This window comes from Cajanus cajan, chromosome 2 (genome assembly GCF_000230855.2).
Source record: "Cajanus cajan strain Asha chromosome 2, NIPB_CcT2T_4, whole genome shotgun sequence".
Lineage (NCBI taxonomy): Eukaryota > Viridiplantae > Streptophyta > Magnoliopsida > Fabales > Fabaceae > Cajanus > Cajanus cajan.
The window spans coordinates 77,275,731-77,293,035 of NC_138518.1; the positions used below are offsets into that span (position 1 = coordinate 77,275,731).

The 17,305-nt window shown below is 29.0% G+C and overlaps 1 protein-coding gene and 1 pseudogene across 1 annotated transcript; both read left to right on the forward strand.

Moving 5' to 3' along the window:
- Nucleotides 1–1,284: 1,284 nt before the first annotated feature.
- Nucleotides 1,285–7,659, forward strand: LOC109816447 (putative protein S-acyltransferase 5; annotated as a pseudogene).
- Nucleotides 7,660–9,258: 1,599 nt separating this feature from the next.
- On the forward strand, nt 9,259–13,589 carry LOC109816435 (putative protein S-acyltransferase 5). The gene is made up of 5 exons (XM_020381450.3): nt 9,259–9,456; nt 9,593–9,775; nt 11,147–11,440; nt 12,196–12,429; nt 12,831–13,589. Exons 1-5 carry the CDS (start codon nt 9,373–9,375, stop codon nt 13,308–13,310), a joined length of 1,275 nt encoding a protein of 424 aa, XP_020237039.1. The 5' UTR covers nt 9,259–9,372; the 3' UTR covers nt 13,311–13,589.
- Nucleotides 13,590–17,305: the final 3,716 nt, after the last annotated feature.

The following is a 17,305-nucleotide window of genomic DNA, read 5'->3' on the forward strand; positions in this document are numbered from 1 at the left end:
CACAAAAGATGGCTATATCAGATATAGTGTCATCAAATTTAATATTTCATCATTTTATTATGTTTAATTTATCTCTTTTTAAGTCAATTTAATATATTTATGTAAAAATTATTTTACATATTTAACTCAACATATAGAAAACTTAGGACATTATTTTTGCAAAGATAATAGAGATTGATTTAGCATATGGGTTATTTTATGAAATATATATATTATAAACATGTTAAAAAGTTTTTTTTTTTACTAAAATAAAATCCTTTTGTGAACATTGTGACAAAATGACCACAATTATTCTTAGATATAATTAAAAACATCTAGTTAATTAATAATTATCATAATTAATTATCAATGTAATTTACTCTACTATAAAGATATGCAAATTCAAGTTGCAAACAACGGTCATAGATTCAAGTGAGTATACCTAGCCTATTCATGTTGTTTGACAATATTATTTATGAGAAAAACATTGTATATTTCAACTCTCTACCACTAAGTATGAGAATTAATATATATTTAATTAGTCTTTTCTAATAATAATGTGGCAAAAAAAAAAAGATTTAATGAGCTTAATATTCAAAGCGTCATGATTCTTATATTATTGAACACAATAGATCGTACAATAAAATTCTGCAATTTAATAATTCTTAAACTCTTCATCAATTACATATTTCCTTTTAAAAACTTTATTTTATTTAATTAAATTCAGCTTCAAATATTATATATATATATATATACATATATATATATAAATAAATTCAGTGCAAATATTAAAAACTTTATTTTATTTTATTCCATTCATCACAAATAATTTAGGTACAATGGAATAAAGATAGTTTTTTTTTTCTTCTCTTTATTTGCTAGATTCTCAGTGGATCGAAATTCAATCATTTATCTCGGTAATTCTAAACAATTATAGTATATATCATACATGGTTACAATATTGATTAAGATTATTGATATATATTTTAATTATTCTTTATATATTTTCTATATTGGCTAAATTTGTTATATATTGAAGAATAAATATTATGAATTGAAATAGTATATATATATATATATATATAAATAGAGAATAATAGTTATCTTATAAATCACTTTTATAGAGTGAAATTAAATTCATAATTAACTTTTTTTTAAAGTATAGCATTAGAATTCATAATTCACTTTTTTCTTAAGCTGTGTTTCTTAAGAAAAAACTAATTGACATTGTACTAAGTTTTTACATAGAAACATTGTATACCGTTTATATATAATTTCATTTTGTATTACTTTTCACATTTCTCAATGGCATACCAGTCTAACTGTAATCTTCACTCCGACAGAAGGTACCGCGTCTGGCAAGGCGATAACGTAAGTGGATTTAATTGGTTTTCCACGCTATGCGGTTTCTGAATAATTGAATTTTGTTTTTTCAATAATATTTTAACATTTCTAATTCTGAATAATTCAGAAATTTCTTTTGGGAGGGAGGCTTATATTTGGGCCTGATGTGAAACCTATATTCGTATCCATTTTTCTAATTGTCACCCCTGTCGCTGTGTTCTGTGCCATGGTAGCCAGGAAACTCTCAGATCATATTCCTCCTCACGCTGGATGCTCAATAATGCCACTCCTCATTGCTCTCACACTCTTCGTAAGTTTTTTTTTTTTTTTTTTTTCCCTTCTTCGTTATCGATGAAACCATGCTTTATTTTTATATATTATTTAACGACATTTGTTTCGATAAGGTGGATTGAAGTAGGAATAAAAAATGAAAAATGGATGGTAGAAAGACAAATTAAAATAATTTTTCTTTATTATGTTTATCCGTAGCATTAGCCTATTATCATGCATTTTCCCCCCTCTTATGATAATACGATTTTCTCTTTCTAATTTTATTTAAGCGATGCATAATATATCATATTGATATTCCCCTTCTAGATATGAGTGACTACTATGGCCTTTGTTGCTTCAAGATATGAGGGTGCTTCAAGATATTTACGCTATTAAACTCTTATTTATGATAGCATATATAGCTAGGATATTCTCTATTTGATCGCCTTAAATGCAAGATATGACCAGATGTTGAGCATGCTTGGATTTAATTAATTTTTGAAGAAATCAGGCTGTTTTTTTCTTCTTCTTTCTTTCCAAAGGTTAATTGAATATCCAAATATGCATGTTGCCTTTGACATGCAAAATAAGAATAAGTGCCTTCACGTGGTTATAAAATCTTGCTATGAAAATCATGAGGCAAAAAATCGTTATACGCCTTATTTTTAGGGTGTATGAGTAGACGAAAGAGAGATAAAAAAAATTAAAAAAAAATGATAAATGATATGATGAAAAATCAAGAGAAATAATATTAAAAAAAATAAGATAAAGGGTTTGTTTGTTTAAGTATATATATATATATATATATATATATATATATATATATATATATAAAGTGCTTTTTTTAAATAAAATAAATATTGTTTTTTTATGTGTTTGTTTAAACTTAATAAACAATTTTAATTTCTACTTCTCTTTAGAAGAAACTTCTATCTGCTTCTTAAAGAATTAATATTTTTTTAGAAATACTTATCTAAAAACACTTCTTTTAAATTTAAATAAACATATCTAAAAGCCAGATAAAAAAGAAAATAATGTATGAATATATATGTGTCCTTTGTTTAGACAAAAAATGATTTTAAAAAAGTGATTTATTTTAAAGAGGTTTCTATATAAGTATAAGCTGATTTGTACTTGGTTACAATTATAAAATATTTTTTTAACTTCAATCTTCATCTGTATTTAGCAACTATTTTTTTATAAGCAACTCAGAGTTTTCTAAAAATAAAAGACTTTTCTATTTTATAATACCTCTAAAATTTCAATAAGTTTCTGATCATTAATTTTTTTTCTTACCGAAATACCTATAAAATCTCAATAAGTTCTTTTTTCTTAACAGATATTTAAAAAAAAAACAATTTAACGCCGGGCTCAATTACTCAATGTCGATGAGGACAATCTCTCATCTCGCAACAAATTAAAGGACCGAAGCAAAAAGGCATATTTTTCAGTACTTAAAATGTTATTCGATACTTACTGAATGGAAGATAAAAAAATATGATGAAAATATAGGTATAATAAGTGATATATAATTTAATAAAAGGAAAGAAATAGAAAAAATAATAAGTATGATTGGTGTTTGGAAAAATAGAATATTAAATAATCATCGTTGTTGTTCCATTTCCAACCATCGGCGCACTCTGTTTGCAATTATCATAACACTTAAAATTCTCTGCTTATTCTGTCTTTCTTGCAAGTGTTTGCTACTCTACATTCATTACAATTGATGTTCAGAAGAAACTACTAGAAAATTATCATTTTTTTTTTGTGAATTTTTTTTAAAAAAATATTCTCAAATTTTTTTTTGCAAATTTTTCTGTAAAAAAATATTCACAATTTTTTTTTCATGGTAAAAATTTATAAAAAATATTGTAAGAATTTTATTTTGCTTTTTTATAGATTTTCTTGCAAAAATAAATTCGTAAATAATGTTTACTAAATGGTAGAAAAATTTTACAAGTAACTTTTCCTGCGGATTTTCCTGTAAATTTTAATCCACAGAAAATATAAAAAAAATATTTAAATTTATAAATTTAATATTTTAAAAAAACCTCAAGTCCCACATTGATTGAAAATAAAACAATTAAAGAGTATATAAGTTAGAGCAACACTTACCTTACAAGTTGATTTGTATGCTTGAGTGTTAGACTTATAATCTACAATCTTAGAATTTAAAAGATTATGTATCACATGTTGGAGGCATAGAAACAAATGCTTCAGATAAATTCTCATTGTGAACATTTAAAAATTGAAGAATTATTGATAGAATTTATAATAATTTGTTCAATTTTTTTCGTAAAAAATATTCTTGCAGAATTTTTTGCAAAAAATTCGCATGAAACTTTTTTGCAATTTTTTTTTTTTTGCAAGAAACTTTCCTGCAAGAAATTTCGCAGGAAAATTTCCTGCAAATTTTAAAATTCAAAAAAATATATTCTCCATGAAAGTATTACCTACAGATAAAATTTCGCAGAAAAATTTGTAGAAACAATGTTTTATGAGTGACATGTGAGTTTTTTTTTCCCTATAATTCGTTACCAATAAGTTCTTATAGTTGCATGTCATTTCATTTACTACTGATGTAAAGTTTCAATAAAATTATAACAGTGAATGACTGAAAAGTAGATATTGGAAACTCGTTATTATGAGTGTTTATATTTATATATATATATATATATATATATATATATATATATATGCTTTATAATATAATTTGATTAAAATTAATTTATTTAATAGATGAGTTTATATTAGTAGTTTATTTTTTATACTACTTGAAGTAGTTTATTTGAAATTTGTTTTATCTCAAATAATTAAATATATTATTTTTGTCATTTTAATTACATTTATCAATTAAGTTATTAACTGATTTTATCAAATAATTTTAATTCAATTAGTTTACTAATTATAAACTTTAAATTTTTTGGTCCCTAATTTATAATTTTTAAATTTTTTAGCTAATTTATAATTGAATTTTAAAATTCCGAAGTGCACTACTGTTGCATTTTTTTTTTCCTCTACTTATTTGAGCAACAAAGGATGTGGTTATGAAGGCAGAATCTTTGTCATTAACATCTGTACATCTTACTCCTAATGCTCTATAGACCCCCCCGCGCTTCTCATTGTTCAGTCTGTGATAACTGTGTGGACCGATTTGATCATCACTGCCCATGCTCGGTCACTGTATTGGACTGGTAACGTCCATTCTTCATAATTCCCAAATATGAAAAAGATTTATCGTGTAACAAACGTCCCTTAATTTGTTATCACTAAATATCGTTTATAAGTTTCTTGTCTGCACAAGTTCATAGTATTTGTTAGTATGCTCAACATATTCTTGAATAGATACTCTTATATATATATCCTCTTCCCCCCTCCCCCCAATCGTATAGTTGGTGACTATTTTGCATGTTGGTATTTTTCTACCTTCGATCATGTCCAATATCATTTTCAATACGACAAGCACAAGGGCACAACAATTAATAAACATTAAACAATCATGTTTGTATTAAAGTATATACTAATATAATCGGGAAGGTGCTAAATCACCTTTTTTGTTTACCCTTTGCTTGTATGTACATGGCTGCAGCGAAACTACAGGTTCTTCTACATGTTTATTTTGTCAGCGACTTTGCTTTGTTTATATGTACATGCCTTTTGCTGGGTCTACATTAGGAGGATGAAGGACTCGGAGGAAATATCAATTTGGAAAGCAATGACCAAAACTCCAGCATCCATTGCGCTAATAATCTACACCGTCATTGGTGTCTGGTTTGTTGGGGGCCTCACTGTTTTCCACACCTACCTCATCTGCACAAACCAGGTTTGGACTCATATACATCAATTATTGCATTCTACATGACTTAGTCTGCTATATGAATGATATGGCACATGCAAACAGTGAAACATAATGTGGTTCATTTTTCTTAATAGTGTTAATGAGAATTCATTTTGTCTTATATATGTGCAGTCTACTTACGAAAACATTAAGTACCCGTGTGACCCACAAGACAACCCATATAACAGAGGGATAATTAACAACTTGAGGGAAGTATTCTGCACTAGAATTCCTCCATCGAAGAACAATTTCAGGTCTAAGGTTCCATGGGAGCCATTTGATTCATATCCCGGGAATATGGAATTAGTAGAGATCAGTTCGGTTTACAAAGAGTCAAACGAGGTGGAAAGTAATTATAAACATGATTTAAGCAATGACAGTGGATTGACCGATAAGTCCCTAGATTTAAGCACGATCGTTCACATAGAAAGAGAGAAGGAACAAGAAAGTAATTCAAGGAGTTACAATGAACCAAAGCAAGAGGAAAAAAGTGATAATAGAGATGGATTTGACAATGAAATAACTCCAGACAGCATAACAGAAATTGAGGAATCAAATTGGGCTGCTGGGCCCAATAACTCAGCCGGTTGCACTATGCATAACGTTATAACTTTTGGAGATCTAATTAAAAGTTTAAACGAGTAATGGCAAAAGATCAAAGATGGGATTTGATAAATTTGGGTTGACAGGGAAGGTAACAAATCAGGAGGATTGGTTTGGGTTTTATTTCAAATTAATTTTTAATTGCTTTATATTTAATTAGGTTGATTTGAGTTTTGATTTTTTCCAAAAATTGGAATTGGTGTTAAAAAAATTGAATCAAATTAATTCAATTAAGATCGGTTTAATTTGATTGGTGTGCCCACCGAGTTGAAAACTGATGCGAGTGAAGTTATGGATATTTTGACGTTCAAGTCAATCCTAACCCATCAAGGTATGTGTTAATTAATGTTTACTTAATTCAATGGCATCAAGGTATTTATAAGCAATAGATTGCCCTGATGTAGCTATAAAATAACTTTACTCTAGACTCTCTAGTCAAGTTACAATTAACCTACCTTTCTCAAGTGTATCTTGTACTTCCAACGACTGCCTATCGACTTTGATCAATATTGTGTCCACACTATTACTAATGCAAATAATATGGGATCGAGCATATGTGTATTTTTGTTTCAAAATAATATAAAAATTTAAATAAAAGTAATAGATATTATAATAGATAGATCAAATGAGATAATATATATAGTTATAAAAAAAAAAAAAGAGATAATCTTAATAAAATAATTATAAAATTAAATGATAATTATTATTGATAAAATGGATGATAATTAATTTTTTTGTATAACAAACATTCAAGGATATGATGGTAGGAAAAAAATAATATATAATAAAAAGGTATCTTTAAAAAATGTGGAAACCAGCGGGAGGTATCATTTTTATATTTAAGATAAGGGAAAGAACACTCTGTGGCTCTTAAGTTTTAAAAATTATAAATAAAATAAGATAAATTGAATGAGTAGTTATGGGTGATTACCTAAAAAATGAGAGATTATTTCTTTTATTTTTTTTCTTAACAAATGAGAAGTATGATGGTCCACTAGAAAAGGAGACAAAAAATGATTATTTAGCGTCTATTCTCTTTATAACATGTAAAGATGTATAGATAATGATTTATAAATTATACTCTCAATTGAATATAAAATGTCTTATGTGAATAAAATTAATTTTAACACATAATATAATAAAATTTAAAACAAAAATCATTCAATTAAAAGTATAACGAAAATTATACACATAAGAAAGTGTGAAACTAAGAACTAAGAGAAAATGTAAGAATGTTCACGGGTCGGACTCATTTAGGTTTAAGTGAAAATTTAATTCAATTGGTTTGAGTTTGATAATTTTTTTTTGTTTAACCAAATTAAACCAATATGATGTTGATTTGATTGTTCGGTTTGGATCATCGAATATTCAATGAATTTAAAAAAAATTCAAAGTTAATAGTTTTTTCAAAATTAACTAAATTGATATATTGTCATAAATTAGTTAAATTGATAAATTTGCAATATAGTTCCTCTTGACTTTATTTTAAACTTATTTAAAGATTTCAAAGGCACTACCGTTTGTGAAAATGACATTCAATATATTATAATATAATTATTATTGATTTCTTTTAAGCATTTGAAAAAGGGAAGAAAATATTTATATATTGTAATACAAAAACGTCTCTAAAATAATCAAAATGATACATATATATTAATTGTTAATTAAAAAAATAATTATTATATAAATTAATTAATTTGGTTCAAGTTAGTTTAAATTTTTAATGTGTAAATATAGTCAAACCAATCAACATCAAATTTAATTGATTTTGTTTAGATTGGATTCAAACAAACAAAAAATCAAACTAATTTAATTAGTTCGATTTGGATTGTCAAGATTGTTGAAATGATTCAATGAACACATTTATAAAAGATGGTTCAACCTTTCCATTAAAAAGTTAGACTTATGTTTTTCGAAAAGTTCTTAACTAAAATAACTATGTTTCTAAAAATGTCTTATAAATTGACTTATTTAACATATAATATAATATTATTTATATTTAATATGATAAATAATTTATCTTTTTATATTTGTAAATAGGGTTGGAAATGAGTCAAATTAAATCAATTTCAATTTATCTCAACTCGACTCAATAATATTTAATCTAGCTTGTAACTCTACTAGAGTTTGATATGAACATTTTTTCTAGCTCAAATTTGATTCAGTTAAACTCTCTAGTAGCTTGATTTAACTTATTAGTTCGAATCACATGAATTAAAAGTTTTTTTTTATTTTATACAATTTAAAATTTTAATTTAATAATAAATTTTTAGATAAAATGATTGTTTAATTTATTTTTTAAGATAAAATATAACTTATTCTATTAATTTTGCAAAATGACAATATATAATTATTAAGAGATACAATTACAATTAAAATCTTTATAAGTAAAATTTACTTTATCTTAGATAAAATAATATAAAATTCAATTCATAATCATAAAATTTTAAACTTTTCACTTATTATTATTATTATTAATACTAACTTACAACTAAGGTTTGAAGAGTTTTTTTCTCAAATTTTAATAACTTAAAATTAAATAAAAATTTAATTACACAAATGATATATTTATATGTTGACTCAATTTATGAACTAAACAAGTTGAATTATATTTAATTCAAATTATATCAAATTCAATTTTTAACTTAAATTTAACTCATTTATTTCATTAATCAAATTTAATGAGTTAAATATTAAATTAAATTTCAAATTATTTTGGAGTTAATTATATTCATTGTCACCTTTACCTATTAAAATTTATTAAAAAAATACAAAATTTGATGAACCTCACATCTTACTCAATAATTCTCTTCATGTCATATTTTTCAATAAATTCTTAAAAAAATAAAATTGAGTATATTAATAAAATATATTATTATTCCTCATAAATATATTAGACTTTTTATAGACCTTATAAAATAAGTCATGTAAATAGTTTTTAGCTTGCCAAACTTTTAAATGAAACAATTAAATATTTTAAAAAAAAAATCTATAGCGTGTAAATAAATGGGATCCAAACTTAATACCGTTAATTTTATTACAAGATTCATGTCCGTCAAAAACCCTTTTCCACTGGTATTAAACCAAAAGTTAATGATATTATTCAGTAAAAAGGAATTTAATGAAAATATATAGAAAGAATATTTGGAAAGTCAAAGGAATGGCGAGAAAATAAATTAAAAAAGAAAAAGGAGGAGAGAGAAAACATGGCCTTTGGTTCACCCTTGGAGGCTTTGACCAGATGCGGCGTCGTTGTTTTCGTGTCTTCATTTTTCTTTCATTCATTCATTCATTTATTCAATTCATTGTCATAACTCTATAATTCCCACACGCATACAATGCCGCCGCCGGAGAGTCCAGATTCCGGCGCCACCTCCGCTCCCTCGCTCGTCAGAACCTACCGCGTCTGGCAAGGCAGTAACGTAACTCACACGCAACTCTCTCTCTTCTTTTCCCCAATCACTTTTCTCTCATCGATTTAGGTCTTTCAACTCATGCGCTGTTTCTTAACTGAATACTTGAATTTTGCTGTCACAATTCGTTCTTCAATTTTTTCAGGTTTTTCTTTTTGGAGGGAGACTTATATTTGGACCTGATGTCAAATCTATATTTATATCCGTTTTTCTTGTGCTCGTCCCTGTCGCTGTGTTCTGTGCTATGGTTGCTAGGAAACTGTTAGATGATTTTCCTCATTACTCCGGATGGTCAATAATGGCTGTAGCTATTGCTCTCACACTTTTCGTATGTCTTCTTTCTTATTCTATGCCATCTTCCATTCATCTATGTTCATTTTAATTAGAAGAAAATTAGGTAGCAATGAAATGGAGAAAAAAACACATGTATGTTTCTAATTCTTTATTTAACTCTATCCGCAACATTAACATCTTATCGTAAGCTTCATATTTTTTTTATATATCCATTTCTTTGTTATAAAAAAGAAAATGTTGTGCCAATGTGTAGGAGATAAATATTTTTATTTATTTATTTTAGGCGATGCGTATTAATATTCCCCTTTAATATATGAATGACTATCGCTTTGTTGCTTCAAGGTACAATCTGATAGAGGAGGTGCCCTAAAACCTAGGATCACGATAGAGTAATTTCGCATTTTTATATTACTGTGTCGATATTTACCTTTATAAACTCTTATTTTTAGTATACTAGGATTCTCTATTCGATTGATTCAAATACAATATCTGATAAGATATTGAGAATATGTGTATTTAATTATACTTTCGGGAATCATGCCCCTTTTTTTCGATAAGTTAAGTCGATCCAAATATACATGTTAGCTTTGACTTCTTTAACGTGGCATGTCTAGAAAATCCTGCTATAAGAATGATGATAACGATGACTTCTCATCTCGAAGCAAAGGACTAAAGCAAAAATACATTTTTCCATTTCAATCCATTAATACTGTGTCTGCTACTCTGCATATAGTGCAATTGATGTTAAAAGTCTTGGTTACATATCATTTTCTATTACAAACGATGTAATAAATTCAATAAAATTATACAGGTGAATGGCTGAAAAGTCAAAAGGCATTCAAAACACACCATTATATTTTGAAAGGAACTTTTTTTTAGTGAAGTGAAAAACATTATTTTCTTAGACTTTTATTCTTTGTTCTCAGATAACATTTGGATTTTCTGCTAATATTCCAACCACATTTCGATAAACTTAAATGAATCTCTTGTTATGCTACTGGCTAGTATGCCACGCAATGACACAAATGCTAATAGGAGGCAGAGTTTTGAGAGGGAAAAAGAAGAGAGTACCATTTTGAAGTGAAGCAAAATTTCATAGATTCTAATTATTAATATTAGTCAGATATAAAAATCATCTGTACTGCTTTCTTAACTACGCACTGAATAAGATATAAACCTTAGCATTTAGTTGTTGTACCAAGACTTTCATAATTTTAATGCCATCATCAATTATTTGTGGGCAACTATATATATATGGATAAACAAATTCTAGGATGCACTACTCTAGTATTTTTTTGCCTCTACTTAAATGACCAAAAAATGACGTGATTATCAAGATCTGTTACAGCACAATCTGTGTCATTGGCCACCGTACCAGCTCCTAACTCTTGAAATGTATTCACAGGTTCTGGTCACCCTTGTAGTGACCTCATCAAGAGATCCAGGCATAGTCCCTCGTAATGCTCATCCTCCGGAGCTAGATGATTATTACTGGACTGACAGCATCAATGGAACAAATCCATTGTCACGCTTACCACGAACAAAGGATGTAATTGTCAATGGTATAATAGTGAAAACCAAATATTGTGAAACTTGCATGCTCTATAGACCCATCCGCGCTTCTCACTGTTCAGTCTGTGATAACTGCGTGGAGAGATTTGATCATCACTGCCCATGGGTGGGTCAGTGTATTGGACTGGTAACGCCCTTTGTTTCACAACTTAACATTCATGGTATCCAAGGAACAATTTCTCAGTCTTTAGAATTTAGAAGATTATTTTTTGCGCTTTACTTCTAATTTAAATGCTGTTCTTTATGTCACTAATTTACTATTTGATGAAATCTTCTTGGCCTTGTAAATTTTTACTGGGATATTCGAATGATTAGTTTACTGTGTTCAAATGCTTGGTCACTTGCTAACAAAAAATAGATGTGGGCATAATCAGAATTACCATTGAGAAAGAGATAGGCAGGCTTTTAGTAATTATATTTGCTAACCGTATTGAATATCATACTCCTTTGATGGGAAACTTTAGATAATACATAAAATTAATTGAAAGCGCAGTCAACATAAATTGTTATCGGAGGAGAGATAGTCATTGCCCATAGAATCATAGGTTATATATATAGTAATTGTTAGTATGTTGATCATATTCTTGAATGAATGCATAGTTTATCTACCCTCGAGAAAAAATCGTAATTGATGATTATTTTGTACGTGTCTTGGCAATTGTCTGTTATCACTTACAATGCGACAAGCACATCACAAACAACAGTTTTTTTTTTTATTGTTCTGATAAGATTTGTTTGATTACCTGTTTTGGTTCGTCGAGGTATAACGGAACAGCACCAATTAATAAACAATCATGTTTGTATTAGATATGAATATAATCGGGAAGTTGCTGAATCACCTTTTTTTTTTTTCTTTTTTTTTTTTTATGTACTTGGCTGCAGCGAAATTACCGGTTCTACTACATGTTTATTTTGTCTGCCACTCTGCTTTGCTTATACGTGCATGCCTTTTGCTGGGTCTACATTAGGAGGATCAAGGACTCCGAGAAAATATCAATTTGGAAAGCAATGACCAAAACTATAGCATCCATTGCGCTAATAATCTACACTTTCGTTTGTGTCTGGTTTGTTGGCGGCCTCACTGTTTTCCACACCTACCTCATCAGCACAAACCAGGTTTGAATGCCATCCAGCTCATAATCCTTTCGAGAGAAATGCTAACAATACAATTTTTTAAACACGGGATTTAGTATTAACTAGAATTTATTGAAAATTACAATTTTTTTTTAGATTCCACTTTTTATTAATAAGTCTTTCTTGATTTTGTAGTCTTAAATAAATTTTAACTAAAAATAAAATGTGTTTAAGAGTGAATTGCTAGCCCTCATCATCCTTTCAAACTTTAAATTTGACTTTTCACTATTTTTGTAAGCATGCAATCATCGTTTATTGCATTCCACGTTTGAAACCATGTAGTCTGCTACATGGATACAACATGTAAACAATGAAACATCAGAGTCCATTTCTAGTTTGGTTTTCTTACGTATGTTGATGAAAATTCATTGTCTTATGTGCAGTCTACTTACGAAAATTTTAGATACCGGTATAACCACCAAGTCAACCCATATAACAGAGGGATAATTAAGAACTTCGCAGAAGTATTCTGCACCAGGGTTCCTCCATCGAAGAACAATTTCAGGTCTAAAGTTCCAAAGGAGCCATTAGATTCACATCGAAGAACGGATATTGGGTCCTTCAGCCCAGTGCTGAAACGAACGCGGAGGAATATGGAATTAGTAGGGAGTTCAATTAACAACGAGCGAGACGAGGAAAGTGATTATAGAGACGGGTTTAACAATGAATCACGTAGGAAAGATAGTGAATTGACTGAAAAGTCCCTGAATTTAAGCAGGACCTTTCCCACGGAAGGAGAAGAGGGACAAGAAAATGGACAGCCTGGGCCTGTATACGAAATAATTGCAGAAATTCCGGACAGCACAGCAGAAGTTGGGGAATCAAATTGGGCTGCTAAGCCCAGTTACTCAAATACAGCGTGAGCCTACCTGCCAGGACAATTATAGTGATGTAAATTAAAAGTTCAAAACAGCAATATTAGACATTTTGAGAGATGTAAATTAGACTCTCAAACGAGTAATGAGCAAGATACAGGTTTTGTTAAATGTTTTGTGGATATTTTGAGAGAATAATGTTTTCGGGACATCAAATGCTAGTTTACATCATGAGAGAAAGACAGAAAAGGGAAGAATGACAGTGTAATATGTGATTAAAAAAAATAATGGAAAAAGAGGTGTTAAATGAGTTTGTATACTGTTAAAGGTGTCCATGTATTACTGTTGTTGTTTTAAACAACTAGATTTTAAAGATGCCTAAAAGAAAAATTAAAATTGGAGATGATGAAAATTAATTTTCAAAATTAATAAACAACGAAATACTAAGATTGATGATTCGGGCATTCGACCAAAGTGTAATTTAAAACTGGAATCATCAACCGAGGAAGCACGTAGATATATGATCCTTGATCTTTTCATTGCATACTCTGAATCCTTTTCATGATAAGGACGCTCGTCTCAATATAACGATTGCACAATTTGAAAGACAATAATATATGGCAAATATGTCAGATCAAATAGAGGTATCTTTAAGAAAGGAAAAACAACACCTATAAAAAAGACTTTGGCAACTTATAAGTGGCACACCAACTTAAACCTCCAACCCCAAGTACTACCGACTTCCATAAATAACAATCAAATAATGATGCTTAGGCATTTCTTTATTCTCAAAAACAACAAAGGAAAACTAGCTAGAACTGCTAAACTTTATACCATAAAGGATGTTATGATTCTAACTTGACACTTACTCTGTTACACACTATCAAATTAACACCCTAAAATAATTTTCTCTACCATCTGGTTTTATCTTCTTTATGTCATACAATTGGCACCTTAACTCATTCGGTTCAAGTTTCTTGTATACACATCCGGTCCACACTTGATCATGTGTCTTCTTGCGCTCTGTATTTTCTGCTTATTTTAAACCCCCTAAATGCTTGGGCTTTAAATACTATCAAGAATTCAAACAATAATTAGTTTAAAAGAGATTTGTCTGCCACAACGGATTAATTTAATATGTGCTATTGTAAAAGATGAAGGTGTGCAAGACATGGATCAGCTGGTGGGCTCTATTCATGGGAAGCCCAAAATATGGAAAGTATACATAATACCGACAGAAGAAAGAGAAATGTAGTCTAGGGAGAGGAGTTAGTTATACTCATTTTACCTGGTGATTTTGAACAAAATTAGTTTTCAAATAGTGAGTTTGGTGATGAAAACTTTTTATCCAAATCCAACTTGTTTAATTAAATTTATTAAGAAGTTGAGATTTTAATTAAGAGACTTAGGATATATTTAGATAAATTTCTTTAAAAATACTAATAGATAAAAAATATATAAAAAAAATAAAATTTAAACAAACTTTTTTCATAAGCTAAAACTAGTTCTTGCATGAGTAAAAAAATAAGATTTTAGAAAAGTTAATAGAAGATAACTTTTACAAAATAGCTTACACATAAACTAATTTTAACTTATGAAAAAAAATTATTTCATTTCTCTTTTCTATATATTTTAGTCTCCTATAAGTACTTTTGGAGATAATTACTAAAATTGAATGATTTTGATACTTAGACTTTCCATTTATTACTTGACACAACTGAAACACTTGTCAAAAGTCAAATAAATACAAAGTGAGAAATAAAATGAAAATAAAACAAAAATAGAAGTATTTTTATAATTAATTTTAAAAAATGAATAAAAAGTTCTCAAAGTTAATTAAAAACTCTATTTACGAACACATAGATCAATTAATAAGATAAATTTAATTTTTAAGCATATAATTGTGTTAAATAATAAAAAATAAAGAATTTTATTACTTATAATTAATAGGCCTATGTTACTCAAATAAAATGGTCTCCAAGTGGAGGGTACTAGTGGTATATAAAAAAATCCGAAGCCACTTAATTCCAGAATTTCTGCATAACTACCAGGTTAATACATTGTTCCAAGAAGCTTGTTTCAGCTTTACCCGTATATGATAAGTGTCTAATTAGTTTGATGAAATTTAAATTTGAGACACTTATCTAACACACTTTTTGTATATATATTGATATAATTTTGGCAAATACATTAAGAATCAAAGAGGGGCTCTTAATTTACATTATTACATGGAGTGATGAGTTTTTGATCAGATTTTCCTCTTATTTTGTAGTTTTTGAATCTGGAGGCAAACGGTTGAGCGCCTTGAAACGGCTGAGTGCTTTCAAGCCAGAGAGCTCAAGTTTTTGAATCTGGAGGCAAACGGCTGAGCGCCTTGAAACAGCTGAGCGCTTTCAAGCCAGAGATTTTAACAAATGTAGCAAAGAAGAGGCGTTCAGCCACTCTAAGGCGCTGAGCGGATTTGGCCCTGGAAGAAGGAGTATTCTCTGCCTCCTAGGCGCTCAACGGATATGAAGCGCCCAGTCCCTTGTCCTTGCTTAACAGTGAAGAATCTCCAAGGCGCTCAGCGGATTTGAACGGCTCAGCCCTTCAGATTACTTCATGGTGAAGAATTCTTCAAACCGCTCAGCCGTTTCAAGGCGCTGAGCGGATTCTTCTCTTTCCTGCCTACTCTATTTTAATTCTAGCACTTATAAAAGGGTAGAGGAGAGAGAAAAAGGGGATCAGAAGCTGTACGAAGGGAAGAACAGAGAGGAACGAGGAAACAGAGCACTTTGGAGCTCGTGAGGACGCGATTCTTCAGAGGATCTCTTTCTTCTACCTTTCATCTTGTTGTTTTGTGATTTCTTGTACCATGGAGAGCTAAAACTCTAGGTTTGGGATTAATGTAGTCATCAAACTCCTGTGTATTCCTCTTTGATTTATATATATATATATATATCTCATCTATTAGTATAATAGAAATCATAGCTTACTTCACAAGTCCCTGAGGATTCGACAACTTTTTAATTATACTACAGAGACTTGGGTGCACTTGCCTATAAATCCAACAGTATACTATTCAAGTTCAAAGTGTATCAAGTAGCTCCTGTAAACACTTGCCACGGCTACAAAATTGTGAAACCATGGAAAATTTTGTGATATTCCAACTAATTTCTTGCGATAAACACAAAAGCGGGAAAATACAGCATACTAAAATATCACTCTTGGCTTCACAAACTTTATCATTTAGTATATATTGATACTTAAAAATTATCAATTTTAATTTCTATATATACCAACACTTCAATTTTCTTTTAGTTCTTGATGTTAGAAATTTTATTTCTAATAATTATTGTGGGTTGCATATATTATTTGTAGTATTTATATTAGTTATTTACATTTAGTTGGGCTCAATAAAAGTGATCTAATTTTAGTGAGTCTTTAGACGGCCAACAGGAAAAACTGATATGGGCCCATATAAGTGGAAACCAGATTTGGCCCGTTAGGGGTTAATGGGAACCCTAATAGGTTTAAAATCATAAAGATGGTCATGGTCCCCAATATGCCAAATCAGAAACACACGTCTCTCTGTCTCCCCATCAGAAGAGTAACATCAAGTCCCATCAAGGAATCCAGTGATTTGGCTGAAGAAGATCATTGCACCAAAAGACTATTCCGCTGCAACCTTTTGATCAACGTCAATGGATACAGGTACGTATTATTAACATTAACTCTATAATCTGAGACAACGGTTCTTAATATTGATTAATGGAAAATTTCTATTTGACTTAAGAAATTTATCCCAACAAGTGGTATCAGAGCCGTCGTTGTTATTAGGTTATGGGGTTCTAAAGTGTATTGTTACAATTTTTTTTTCTCTCTTCATTGATAATACGTGTATTTCAATGCGTTGGTCATTTTTTTGCTTCAATTTGGTTTAATTGATTATACGAATAAAGAGATCGATTAAAAATTGAATTTTTATTAAAGAGAATTTTTGTGAAATTGTATAATTTTCTGTGAATGTTATAAATTTGTATATGTAACAATTTTGCAATGAT